At 33.6% G+C, this 14698-nt stretch overlaps 1 protein-coding gene across 1 annotated transcript; it reads right to left on the bottom strand.

Moving 5' to 3' along the window:
* Positions 1–617: 617 nt before the first annotated feature.
* LOC118439411 lies at positions 618–11344 on the bottom strand. The gene is made up of 5 exons (XM_035860708.1): positions 11216–11344; positions 11108–11121; positions 7184–7368; positions 2418–2745; positions 618–1304 (listed from the first exon to the last, which is right to left on the bottom strand). The coding sequence occupies exons 3-5, from the start codon at positions 7354–7356 to the stop codon at positions 753–755; spliced, it is 1053 nt and encodes a 350-aa protein (XP_035716601.1). The 5' UTR covers positions 7357–7368; positions 11108–11121; positions 11216–11344; the 3' UTR covers positions 618–752.
* Between the last annotated feature and the right edge of the window lie 3354 nt (positions 11345–14698).

The following is a 14698-nucleotide window of genomic DNA, read 5'->3' as shown; positions in this document are numbered from 1 at the left end:
ATCAATTTATTTTATTGCAAGACATTATATATCTTATGTAGGTAAGTATTGCATGGTATAAGTAAAATGGAAATTAGATCATGAATGAGAGAACATTGCTCCGTCGACTATTGGCTCCAATCTCATAAATCTTTCCACGATAACCTAATCCGATACATGCAATGCAATTCCACATGTGGAGAAATTGCACTCTTAAAGATGTGAAGGGCACCATTTGTGGCCCTACTTGATCAAACTCGGTCGACATATGTACGTATTTATTGTTTTTCTGGTAAATTGGTAAAGTCAGTATAAAATAATTCGTGCTAAACCACGACAAGAAATTATTTAGAAAATAGGATTTAACTTTTTGTAGGTTGTATCGAAATACGTATTTCCCCATCTTGATAATCTTCTATTAAAAAACAGAAACTGCCAGTAATTGGGTAAAATAGTGACGGATTTGTCATTTTATTCCAAAATCATTTTTACAGGGTATATTTCATTTTTACGAGTTTACTCCTGAAAACGTCATAAATTTATAAATTTCACGAGTATGAATATGAAATATGAATATATAAATAAAGAATAATTTCATATAAATATGAAATTTATAAATTTCATATTTGTTTTATTAGATCGAGTTTAATCATGCAAAGACTAAATGTATGTAACAGTTTTGTAAATAAAATTAGTTGGGAAGCGAGGCATTTAGGTGATATCACAATATGTATATTTGTACTTATCGTCGGTTATTTAGAACTTAGTTCAGGCTATAAAAGTACAGATAGAGAGTCAGAGCAGTCAGAATGATATCTCCTGAATCTGGACCCTCGTTTTAACGTCATGTTCACATTGGCGTCATGTTCCTTTTCAGAACACCGACCAAATTGTACTCCCGCTGTTCGGGGATGGGTTTGAGGACGTGGAATTCGTCGTGTTCGTATTCGTCGCGGACGCCGAGGGGCTCGAGGAACAAGGCGTAATGGGATTTTGAGGTTTCTGAGATGATAAAATTCCTCATCTTTCCGCCAACAAACTATTCCCGCCAGATCCCCGCTGTGGGTCTCGTAGGCGAGGTGGTGACCCTGATGACCGTGCGATGACCGAGGCAACGTCCCGCCACCACTGTTACCCGGGTGAAAGTGGTGCTGGTGCTGCTGGTGGTACTGGGACATTGAGATGGATTCGGCGGGCATGTAGACCGAGGAGGATGATAAATGAGTGGTTGGAAAGTCATTAGGGTGAAGTTCCTGCTGCGGGTGAGGGTGGTTCTGCTGGTGGTTCGAGGATGAACAACAGGCCGTGGACCACTTGTAATCTTCCTGAAATGTGGGAAATTTTAGACTCGTGTAGAAAGGAGAGAAAGTGAGAGCGACGTAACGTGAAAGTAATACATAATTTTTGGGACTTGCAAGACTTTCTCGGAATTAATCACTCTATTTTTAAAAGAAATTGTAGAAAATTACTGGTCTGGAATTTTTACAAAAAAATCTAGTGTTTGTTTAAATTTAGGTTTCTCATATTTTATAAATGATCTGTTTTTTGTGAAATTGTGTGTAATTTTTTGTTTACGAAGTTATTGTTTTTTATAAATTTGTACTACATAAAATACTTTCTCCTTCTTAAATGTACCCACTTTCTCCACCTAGTAACTTTTGCTCTTTATGCTTTCTCCTAATCACTATATGAGCAAAATCATGATTGGCTGCAAAAATAGAAGGATCTCATCTTATGTAATCGTGACCCCGCCACCCACGTTGGGAAACTATAAATAAAACGTAAACCCAGCAAAAAATAAGGAAAGGCTCTCTTTATCGAAGTCGCTGACATTTTCTTTTTTCGCTTTTAATGTGCCTTTAATTGATTGTACTTTTCCTGCCACGAAGACCTTCGCCTACTCTCACTTCCTCCGCCGTCCTTAATGACACCCGCACTTTAGCCCCGGCATAAATCACACCAACAATTTCTTCTGCTTAAGTAAGGATGGGTGTACCCTGAATAATGTGGGACCAAGATTGGCTCTGCTGGTGGTGGTAACAAGTATGTTACCGAGTGGTGATAATAAAAGGGCACTAAATTCAACTTGCATCTTAATTACCAAGCTCGAATTAAGGTTGCAGTTTAAATTTTGTGCATAATCATTGGTACCAAATCGTTACAAACTGGGTGGACTATTCTTTTCGGGGTAATAAAAATCTGATCGAGAATAAGTACATACCGTATTTTTGGTAACAATTTGCTACCCTCTGATTAACGAATTAATCGACTTAATTCATATTCGTAAATTTGTCTCCACAAAAAAGTAAAGGAACTTAGCAAATTTGACACAATTATTGTCACCGTTCGGTAACACAACCTTTTGCCAAGGTTCCTAACTCGTTAAACTATCAATTTGATTACCAAATTATTTATCGTGTATTACAACAAAACCTCACCTGAGCTTGCTGATACTGGGCGACTCCTCCTTTTTGAGGTGTCCCACCCCCCGAACTCCTCCCACTCTCGTCGACCTCGTCACTATCACGGCTTCCCCTGTCGCCCTCGTTGTTGGTGGGGATGGCCCTCTTCCGGTGACACATGATGGCCGAGAATACCACCAAATTGAGCGCGATGAGAGCGACGCCGACGGTGATGGTGACGGTGAGCGCGGTGGTGAAGTCGTACTCGGTCGTGCCGGTCATTCCAGGGGAGGAGGAGAGCGGGACGACCGATTCGCCACCACCGCCACGAATTTCCACTTCAACCTCGTTCGAATCAATGCGCCTGAAAAAATCAAGAAGAGAAAGTTTGTCCATTGTTGGTCAGTTTTTGAAACCTGAAATAGTTTTTATCCATAGGACACAATTTGTGTCACAAATTCATAACAGTGAAAATAAATGTTGATTTTATCAGTTTTATTATGTGAAGTTTTCGAGTTTTAAAAGGTTTACAAAAAATTGAACAAGTATTTAAAAATTTTACATAATCTTTACTCAAGTTACGACAGCTTTCTCCTTCCGCAACTACATATGTCATACAAGTTGCTAGAAGCTCAACAAATGAGGAATTTAAACATTTAGAAAAAGTTTGCAAAATTTCACAAAACTGCAATTTCACCAAGTAAACATTAGATCAGTTAGAAATTAATTAAATTACAGTCTTGTTTTTGTCACGAATTTAATGTATTTATAAATTTAGAGGTGGCTTTCTTCACCTAAAAAAGTATCTGCCTTCTTTCACCAGATGAAAGCAATCAAGACAAAAATAGGAAATGAATGAAAAAACGGGCACATCACGGAAGCCTCCTCATTCCACTAACGTGATCTAATTTACTGCAAGGTGAAAGTAAATAGGAGGTCAAATTTCGTCCCAATTTAGTTCCGAGAGAAGGACCCACGTTGACACTAAACTAACCTCAGACACTAAACTAACTAGACTGACCTCAGAACGTAAACGTGTCACTATTCCACCACCATCGTCGAATTGGGATACAATCTCTCTAAAATAAACTCACTCAATGCATCCGATCCGCATCTGGAGCATCCTTGAGAAGAATTACCAAATATAGAAAACCAGGGTTTGGCACGTAGCACAAAGAAAAACAGAGAATCAAATTTCAAAGGAAATTGCAGAATGGGCATGAGTGAGAGCAGAATAAATAGAGTTTCGAAATTTTCAGAATTCTTGAACTTTTGAAAATATACTTTTCACAAATAAATTCGTCTCATAGATAACGGGATCATTCAACCTACCATTTACTCTATTATCTGCATCATTTAATTAAAACTCGAATTGACGTTAAAATATTTCGAAATTTTTTCACAATTAGTTACATAAGATCATGGCAGACCTATTTATAACTGTATCGTTATAATAATTCCAGACAGAATTTGACAGTAAATATTCGCCTGTGTTTAGAAAAATTCGAAAACAACTACCTAATGCTACTGACAAAATCGATTTCAAATAAAAAGTTAAAATCACGATTTTAAGAAACCCTAAAGAAGAGCAAGTGTCCTATTTCTTACTTTCCCCGTTTCAATTCAGACTAAAAAAAGACGAGACAATTGAGAGTTTCGAAGTTTTCAAAATTCTTGAACTTTAGAAAATATACATTTCAAATAAATTTGAGTTACCTTCGAGCTAACCTATTACTTACTTCTTGTCGTGTGCATTTTCAAATTAAAAGTCGAAATGACGTTGAAATATTTCAAAAATTTTTTAGCGATTAGTTACACAAGGTCGTGGCAGTACTATAACCGTTGAGTGAGCATAATTATTCAAGCTTCATCCCTACTTTCATCTCAACAGTAATTTTTCGGTAAATATTTCGCCCAAACTTTCTCCCGACTCCCTCGGGTGGGCGCAACTTGTCAATAATAATGAGAATTTGATGCACTGCGAATAATATGAGAATACAGTTGTGACGAAGTATTGGTAAAGATTTAGCACCAAAAACGGTGACAATTATTTTCCACTCGATTAATGTATGTATGAAAGCAACAGGTGTTTCGAAGATTAATTTATTGTCAGTGTGGCAATGCATCTAAATACAGCTTTGACTTATATTTAGATTATAGAAATTATAAATTTGCGGTGTTAAAGAATTACAATAAATTAGAGAGTCGATTATTTCGATATAGAAATGCAATTTAAAAATCGAGGGCTGGTCAAATTTGCAAAAAAAATACGAATTATAAAAAGACTGGCACAAAATAAATAATTCTAACGTGAGGCTTATTGTAGATTAAAATATTAAATTTGTCTGTTCTACAAAACAATTGTAACGAAATTAATTTCACGAATGGACACTTGTCATCTAAATTTTGTAACCCCTAATATCTACTATTTCAGAAATTTACAATTCCGGTATGTAAAACAAGCAAAAAATTATGCTATCGTATACTTTATTGGAAATATTGCTGGCAAATCATTCAGAAAAGTTGTTTGAAATTTACATTTTGGAACTTAACGTTAAAAATCTGACACAAATAAATAATTTAAATTTCAAGTTTGTAATATTAAACTTGCTGGGAAAGAACTATAAAATTAGTATTAAAAGCAGAAATATCTAGCAAAAAATAGATTATCACACATTTTGTTGGCAAATAATTTATAAACGTTAGTTTTCAAGCTTACATATGTAACCTGGAACTTGACGTGATTATGTTTTGAAATAGAGATAAATTTTAATTTCGTGGATAATGTATGTACCGTTTTGTTATTACGGTGTAATAATGGTCCGTGGCTCCTTGGTTACAACCCTGTTACCATAATATTTTCATTGTGAAAATACGTATTTAAATTTTGTAAATTTTTAATGCAGAATGCAAAAACATGAATTTTTTCACAAACTTAAAAAAAACTACGAACAGAAACGCAAAGTGAAAGTATGAAAACAACTTTTTCCCCGGTATCTAAACATCCATCTTGGAAGTAATTCATCAGTTTGATGCCTTCAAAAAAGTTTTTTTTGTAAAAAATATATGAAAAAAGTGGGAAAGTAAAGTAAAATAGAAGCAAACAGAAATTTCCTGATCTGGACGGCACACGGAAAATGGTCCGATACACAAAATGACGACTCGGTAGGATGGACACTCTTAAACAAATCAATACAATCAAATATCAGTAACCAAAAAGCATCGAGATACAATCTTTAGTCACATAGTGGTCTCAACATCTCAAAATAATATCTTCCGACGTTAGCAAATTCAGAATTTAAATATATAAAATGTTTCCTGACAATTGGACTTGATTGCCTCGTAAACTCTTCTGAAGTCCAAAAATACTATGGATCAAATGAACAATTCTAAATCAGTTTAACTAACTAATTAATTCCGTAGTGCTTCACGAATTACAGAAATATTTAATTCTTTTTTAAATTACATTATAAATTTATTCAAAAAATAGGCTTGTAAAATAATTTATGTATAAAAGTTGAAATTTTTGCGGGGTTAAAAAATTCAAATTTAATTTCTAGTCCCTTTAAATAGGTAGAATTTTTTTTGTTTTTTGTTGATTTTTTGTCACTGTACTTATCAAATAATTTACCTTACATTTTTAAGAGCATCATTCACCACTTTTTTGCATTGACTCTCCAATGGTTGAGACCGGCAAGGAAGGAACTACAACGTCGAGAATAAAGTGTTTTCTCCGTGAGTGTAACACATGACGGATTTATTGATGGTTTGAGAAAGGACTTTCCCCGGCAAAAGTTTCCCTTCTTCTCTGTAATCATATCTTCTTGACGCGATAACAAGGGCACGAGCCCACTTCCGGTCGGAAAAAGTCATGTCAATCGACGTGTATGTTACATTTTTTTTTATTAGACATCGTGTCTCTTGAGAAAAGTTCACTTTCCTACAGTTTTGGAACTTGCATACATAAAACTTGTGATCTATTTCTTCATGAATTTTGAAATTTTGACCCCTCGGTGTAACTGATGACAAAAAATTAATTACAAAAAGTGACATGTTTCATACACAAATGGAAATGCAATGGAATGGAGAAATATCTATCGTATAATTCGTTATATTTGAACTTCCCCAAAAAACTATTTCCGGTGTTCACTTCCCTCAACAATTGGCAATAAAAATACAAAATTTGTTTGTGTTCACAAATTTTATCGAACTCTATGCTCACGAGGTAAATTAGTAACTCGTAAACTTAAAAGTAACTGGCAAAACTTTTCCAAATAAAATTTTCTATTTTGAAAGTTTAAAAAAATATCCTTTTGAATGTAAATGCATACAGATATCTATACTACCACATTAATCTGACATTACAAATTAATATTCAAATTGCAAAATATTTTTGTTTCGGCGTTGAACTATGAAGTTTTTCCACAGTAAATATTGTGCGTACGGCGTACTCGCCACAATTTCTAATTTTGTGCCGCATTATACAAACATTTTGCGAAATAATCTTCATAAAATAAAAAAATCCATATCCTATTTGGGTCGATACTTTCGTAACTCCCAAAATTATTAGTCTTGCACCAAAATTCTTATCGAAATCACGCAAACTTCGCAAACCTTCAAAAGTAATTTAGATATGTTCAACGTTTGAGATTCGCTGTAAACGTTATATCGTGAGTACCCTCTTTATATTTATTACGTAATTATTTTAAATATTATGCAAATTCGCCTTTTCGTAGAAAGCTCACCCATTCTTTAACATTTCCTACCCCCAAAAAAAATCCACCACGATTCTCTCAACTTACCCACTTTTTACAAAGTTGGCGACATAATGAAGAAACATTTCTGCCACGAAGGCATCCTGCTTGGAGAAGTTTGCGAGGGCGGCGAAGGGCGAAACATGCTGGTTGAGGCCCTGCGCGGGTATATTGTTCGTCACCGGGAGTCCCATCACGTAAGGCACAATGTCACCCTCCATGGTTCCCAGACGCTGCAAATGACAGAAACATTTTAGCAAAGTTTTTCGAAACAACTTTTTTTCTGAGAAATATCTACAAAGTTTCACTTAAAAATTTTAATTTCCAAGATGAAGTTGTGTTTTTCAACAAAAAATTTGAGAAAGTATAATTCCACGAACAAACTAATCACATCTAAAATTTTAATTATGTACAACAAATTCAAAAATTTAAATTGTGACGTATTAAGTATGCATTTTTGGAGTTTAAAAAATGCGGCATTTTGCATTTCACAAGAACGAAAAAAAGCTATCAAGTTCCAAACTGTATTTATGTCGCGATCTTACAAAAGTCATAACTCTGGATTAAATCAAGATTAGATTATTGTTTAGAATTCTAAATAATTCGAATATTATGATTTTAGTGTGAAAAACATACCTTGAATTTCAAAATCATAAGAAATATGGGTTATAATTAACTTTTTACCCGTATCACTACCTTGTAGGTTATTATAAATTATAAATTCCTACCTGGAATTATGTGTCACAAAATATAAAAATAATTTTGAGAAGAAAATCTACTTCATAAAACGCATAAAATATTTCAGAAATGAAGTTTATTAAAATGTCGGAAATCATCAGAAAAAGTAAATACTTCCGGTATGAAAAATTACATATTTGTATTTTCAAAAATTGCAAATTTCCTTCCAGTGTTAATCACCTATTTTCAGAAGTAAAAAAAAAACAAATAATTTCTTTTCGACGACGTCTGCCTAATTTAATCTATTAAAGTATATATAAAGTTTTAGAAATTCAAAGTATGGTGTGAAAAACACGCACAAAAATTAAAAAAATTAATATTTAATTTCGGCGTGTAATAAGATTGCAAATTTTGATTCTCAGAAAAATTTTACAAATTTCAAGTATAAATTACATTTTCCTGAGTTTATAAACTTTCTGAAATTTAAAGTGCGCTATGTAAAAGATGGAACAAATTATAAAACCATATATTTTGTTGTGAGTTTGAAATGAATCATTCGAAAACAATTTTAATCCGAGAAAAATTCAACAAAATTGTATCTTAAAGCAATCTCATTTTCAAATAAATGAAATTCATGGCGTTGTTGATCATATCACTGGAAATACAAGACTGATCTAATTTATCATTATTCCTACGTCTAACAGACCAAAGTTCGACTGCTGGTTACTCGTTTTAAAAAAACTGCACAAAATTGGAGTAGGAATCATAAAAATTAACAGATTTTTGCTTGTTCATGATTAATTGCGAAAAATTGCAATATTTCTCTGCAGTTTTTAGTCCCATGTTAGCAATGACCTACGTGATTGGTGGTGGTGGGCGATCAAAAAATTCCAACTGAAATTCTTATAATTTCGAAAAAACTCGTCTGTCAGTCATCTGGATTCCTTGAACGACCCATCTTGCTAACATAACCTAACTATAAAATTACTGATTTGCACAAAACGGCGTATATATTAAATATAAATATAAATAAATAAATAAATAAAAATTATAAATATAAAATATAAAATATAAAATGCCCTTTCTCTCCTTTCTCTCCTTTCTTATAAATATAAAATATAAATATAAAATTATATATTATAAATATAAATATTATAAATTATAAATATAAATAAATATTAAATATATTTAATTTTAAAATAAATTCAACACTTTGAATTTAATTTTGAACAATGCGTTGACTTTATAGACAAAATTTAGCCATGAAAATAGAAACGAGTACATTATTCTAATATTTAATGCGTATTTTTAATGCGTGTAAGTATTTTGGATGTAAAATTTAATTTAAAAATAAATAAGTACATTTTTAGAAAATTCCCTGCCCGGATGGTGCTTGTTGTGACTAAGATTGTAACCAGCCTGCTATAAAATAGATCACACATTTTATTTATTATATTGGTCGAATAGTAATTTTTTTTAATGAGGCTAGGTTCAGGTCTGGGGACGACGTTGATTAACTTTCCAGGTGAAAGTCACGCCACAGAACATTATGTGATGATAATTGCTTTCTCTTTTACGAAAAGTGACTCTTGTCAAGAGTTGGCCCAGTTCTGGGAGACCTTTTCTGACGAAAAACTTATGAGGTGCATGGCTGTCGAGCTGGTTATATGTAGTGCACTCTATTAAACTCGGTGACAAACTTCATCCGTCCGGTAATAAGTAGAACTTATATAGTTAGGTATATTTGGTACTCTTTTTTATTTACCAGCTTTCTTTTTGGTATTTAAAAAGAAAATAATAATAATTTGTTATCCGTTAGATACTCAGTCTTTCCCAGTTCGACTATTTATCTGTTCATTTCACAATAAAATTATTTCGATTAAGAAATCTTATGTTTTATGTCAAGTCAGTAATATTTCTTAATACTTGTTCTCCATAGATTTCCTAATTTAAAAAAACGTATAACTGATACTATTACAAAATCCAGGTTTTCATTATTCAAAACGTTTGGAGAGGCTATATTAGCATAAACTAAAATTAGATTGTACTAAACAATCTGTATCTGCATTTTTGAAATCGAATTACAATTTTCATATTTTTTCATAAGGGCGTTTAACTAAACAATTATTTTTACTGGATTTTCGTATTGACAAACAAAATCTTTAGTGAAATTATTAAGAGTGAAAACTTTGTGAAGTGGGTGGACAGATGTACATTCCTCGTTTTCCGGTCTCATATTACATTTCATTCATCGCAGGGAAAGTTGGCCATGTTATGTAATTTTCTTATTATGTAATGCAACCTAAGACGTAATTGTATATGCCACTTTTTTGCATTCCTGTTTAGGGATTGTTTCATTTTGCATCACTAACCAGCATATGTTTCATGGACGGTATTTTGGTTTAGATTCACATTTGTTTCACATAAATCAAGTTTTTTTCTTACTTGTAATTAAGAGTTTACACTTTTAATAAAACTGTTTTCAAATCATTACTGCCCGACCGAAGTACAAATGTAGATGTGCCTTCCGGCACTGGTAATAACCGGCATTACTGTTTAGTAATTTTGTGGTACTGAAAAATTTACCATGCAGACACAAACTACCCCCAATCCAGTAGCAAGTTAATACGAGTAAATATATGACTCTACCAGGTTTACAATAGTGTATGGATAGAAAATAGTACAGTCATCTACCAGACCAGGAATATTTCTAACTAGCGTATAAGCCCGTCTCCCGCAGGGCGAGAGTGAATTTGATGTTAAAATTCCAATTAATATTATTGCTTTCTCTACTTTCACTTCCGTCACGGAAAATTATTTTGCTTCCGTTGCAGACAAACATTTCCAGCTATAATATAGATGTGCATCAAATGCTGAGGAATTTCATGCAACAATTTTTATACGTACATTTGCCAAATGTGTACAAGAATAGTGCCAAAAGAAATAACTTCTTCGTAGTTCACGTAAATTCGTAAAAGGATAACGTCCTTCGATAAAATTATTAACAACTCGAACGCTAAAAAATTATATACAGCTGACTTTTATGACTAGAATTAATGAATCACAATACGTCACTTTGATCAATTCTACGTTTTTCTTAAAAACAATTAGTAGAATTTCTTGTACAAATTCAGGACTTGATGTAACTCCCCCGTAACAAATTTTCTACCACGTGAATTAAAATGTAAGAAACTTTACCTCGAAAATAGTACAATTTTCCGTAATTAATCATGAACCGCATGAAATATGTGATAAATGAGGATGGATAAAAATTCAAATAATTTCGCTACTCACCTAAAGGTCCCAACCTGGAAATTAAATCCATATAAAATATTTAGTTAGTTGTTACATACACAAATAATATTACGCGCCTTTGAATCTCACCCTTCGCGCAACTCTGACCTGTAATTGAAGGTGACGACGATATGATTTCCGAGGCTGGCGAGGGCGGCCCCATCAAATTCGTTGCCACTCCCCCACTCCCAACCCTCACCGTGAATCACAAGCACGATCGGGTAACGGGCATCCCGTCGGGAATCACCTGTAATTTAGAAAGAATTCAAATTTTATTTTTTTAATTATCATTTTGTCGCACCTTACATTCTTAATTTAAAATGAATTTTGAACTGTTTTACGATTTAAAAACCGGGTACAAAATACACTCAATTTTTTATGTTTGATCCTAGCTTACTTTTTACGTATTAAAATTTTCATTATGTATGTACAACGACAATTTTAAAGTATTCAAACATTTGGCAAAGATGGACGCCAAAATAAAAATTACTTATGACCAAATACGTATTTATACAAAAAGGGTCGTAGCTCCTTTCCTTACGTTTCGCAAAATTTTTATGGACTTAATTATCACGATAAAAGTTAAAAGTTGGAGTAATACAATAATTATAATTCACTTGAAGTTTGGCAAACATTTCGTTCACTCATACAATTCTCTGTACTCTTTATACCACTCTACAATCAATTGAAACAATTAGCTCGCATGTTTGTAAAGTCCGTAATTCGTATAATATTAATTTGTAAAGTTAAGAAGAAATAAATTTACGGTTAGACTTAGACTTAATTTTAAATTTATTTTTAGTGACCTAACTGTTTTTAAACTTTTGCAACGTTAGTTAAATTTCTCGACTCTATAAACCAAGATTAACAGTAGCAATGCCACTTTGACTTGAAGAATTTCTTCGCATTTTTACTAAATTTTCATAAATTGAAAATGTCTGGGAAAGTTGGACGTCAAAAATATAAAGAAGTTATCACAGACATTTAATTTATGTGAAAGATTGGTATTCTCAAGGTCTCAATGGTAAGTAAGAACGTTATTACCGGTTCAAATCAAAGATAAGTCAAGAGCAGGAGGAAAAATTGTCACAGTGAATTTGGGGGGAAAAATTTAGTTAACCGTCGGTCTCCGATAGGGTTAAGTGATACGTCATTTTGTTCAGTTCGACGAGCTGAACAAGAATATCGAAACGTTCAAAAGTAATGGCGGGTCAAAGTTGAATTTTTATTGCATTTTGGACGTTTCAGAGAATTCTACGACTTGTCTCACTTTGCCCCAAAGCGGGAATTTTTTGGGGTATATGAGATTTTGGGGTAGTTGAGATTTTAGTTTTTATTCCAGAATATTGAATTACAATCATTTACGGCACGCGGGAGGGTTTTCGGGGTACTTTGAGACTTTGGGTTATTTCCTATCCATTCCCCAATTCTAGGCCAGCACGTCTAGGTAGCATTCTAGATAGCTAGTAACACTTCTAGGTACACTTCTAGGTACTTCTAGCTAGCCTCTTCTAGGTAGCTCTTCTAGTAGCTCTTCTAAGTAGCACTTCTAGTAGCTCTTCTAGTACATGGTAGCTCTTCTAGTAGCACTTTATGTAGCTCTTCTAGGTAGCACTTCTAGGTAGCACTTCTAGGTAGCTCTTCTAGTAGCACTTCTAGGTAGTCTTTCTTTCTAATACATTATAGCTCTTTAGCTCATGGTAGCCTTCTATCTACATGTGCTAGGTTCTAGGCAGCATCTAGAACTTCTAGATAGCTATCCAGGTAGCACTTCTAGGTAGCTCTTCTAGGTATCTTCTGTAACACTTTTAGGTAGCTCTCCTAGGTAGCACTTTCCGCGTATTCAATCTAACCTACCTGCTCGCTTCGCTCGCTAAAATACGAACAATACCCCAATATTCGACATAATTACTACCAGTGCGGGGCTCCCGCTTTCGCATTTTCCAGGTTCGCTTCGCTCGCGGTCGCCATGTGAGGGCCCCGTTTTGCCACGTTTTGCCACAATCTCACGTTACCCCGAAAATCTCATCTACCCCAAAAATGTCCTGCCATGTCGGAAATTGATGAAATTCAATATTCTGCAATAAAAACTAAAAATCTCACGTTACCCCTAAAATCTCAATATACCCCAAAAAATTTCCCGCTTTGGGGCAAAGTGAGACAAAGTCGTAGAATTCTCTGAAACGTCCAAAAATGCAATAAAAATTTCAAACTTTGTCCCGCCATAACTTTTGAACGGGACATTTCCGCGCCTTCTGGCTTCGATATTCTTGTTCAGCTCGCGAGACGAACAAAATGACGTATCACTTAACCCTATCGGAGACCGACGGTTAACTAAAGTCTAGCCTTTGGCGAATTTTTTAAATATTTAAAAATGAATACATCAAAAATTGTTGAAAGTGACGTGTTTTTTTGTGTTACATAATTAACACAACTTGTATGCAACTGTGATAAATATTTAAAATATTATAATTCCTATTGATAAATGCGTAGTTTGATAATTAACGAACTATCTGATTTTTCAGAACAACTTGATTCAATATTATGAATGAAAAAAAATCGCGAACTTTAGCGCCACATAAATAATTTTAGACTCTCCGGTATTTGTCTGAATTAGCCTAGATGGGTCTTATTCGTGGTGGTAGTGCGATTTATTAATCATAGTAAATAGTTGTAATAAACAGTTTTATATTAAAATACCAAATTTCACTCGGGCATTGGTAATTTTAATTTTATCCAAGATTTTCGTCCAATTCCTAAAACTTGTAACGATTTAATAAAAAAGTAATTTTTGTTTGAGCTTCAATCTTAAATTTAAATTTCATAAATTGCTAGCTTCTCTTATAATTTGCTTGGATATAATCTAAAGATATAAATTGATGTGGTACCAAATTGGTAGTAAAATGTGTCATTCGCCCTGTCATAGTTTGACAGAATCTTATACGAGTAAGCAGTAGTACCAAGAATTTCACTACGAATTTTAACGCGGAGATAAATTGACAGATGACAAAATCATTGCCAATCTGTCAAAATTTTGTTGCCACATTATTTAGTGAATTCTACAACTCATTGAATTGTACACAAATTCCTGTCCACTTTAGTAGGGTAAGAAGGAGAAAGCGGGGAGTGTAATTAGTCCGCCCGTTCCGCAAACAAGGATGAAGGCGCTGTTTGAAAACAAACAGCGCCGCGGCCAAGAATGAAATCGAATTGGATTTGTTCCGATTAGTCAAGCTATCAATACAATGGGATCGTTATATTATTATTATTATCGGGTCGGCCGAGAAAATGTCATGGTTCGGAAATAGCTTCTTCTCTTTTATTTGTAAAATAGAGGTATACAATGAAATTGTATTTTTCGCTTTCCAACAATTTTGATCTAACTTAACAATTTGTAACCCTTTACGTTTAATTTATTGACATATTTTTCGCAATTTTTTCATCACTCTGAAGAAGACAGTACGCCGTCTAACTATGCCAAGAAGTAGGAAGCCGAAATTATACGAAATTTTTACAAGCTTATATTTTAAACGTGCTTTATTTTCATAATTTTCTGTCTCCTCTTCATGTAAGGAAAAATACATTCTAGGA

Source organism: Folsomia candida, unplaced genomic scaffold (assembly GCF_002217175.1).
Source record: "Folsomia candida strain VU population unplaced genomic scaffold, ASM221717v1 Fcan01_Sc035, whole genome shotgun sequence".
Classification (NCBI taxonomy): domain Eukaryota; kingdom Metazoa; phylum Arthropoda; class Collembola; order Entomobryomorpha; family Isotomidae; genus Folsomia; species Folsomia candida.
The sequence above is the reverse complement of the archived record's forward strand: the minus strand, read 5'-3'. Positions and strand labels throughout refer to the sequence as shown.

Bases quoted from the DNA above. Each gene is read 5' to 3' on its own strand.
- LOC118439411 (XM_035860708.1), bottom strand. From the start codon at position 7,356: ATGGAGGGTGACATTGTGCCTTACGTGATGGGACTCCCGGTGACGAAC. The intron at 2,746-7,183 runs GTAAGTTGAGAG...TGATTTTTTCAG, and splicing joins GCCAACTTTGTAAAAAGTGG to GCGCATTGATTCGAACGAGG. The intron at 1,305-2,417 runs GTGAGGTTTTGT...CCCACATTTCAG, and splicing joins CCCAGTATCAGCAAGCTCAG to GAAGATTACAAGTGGTCCAC.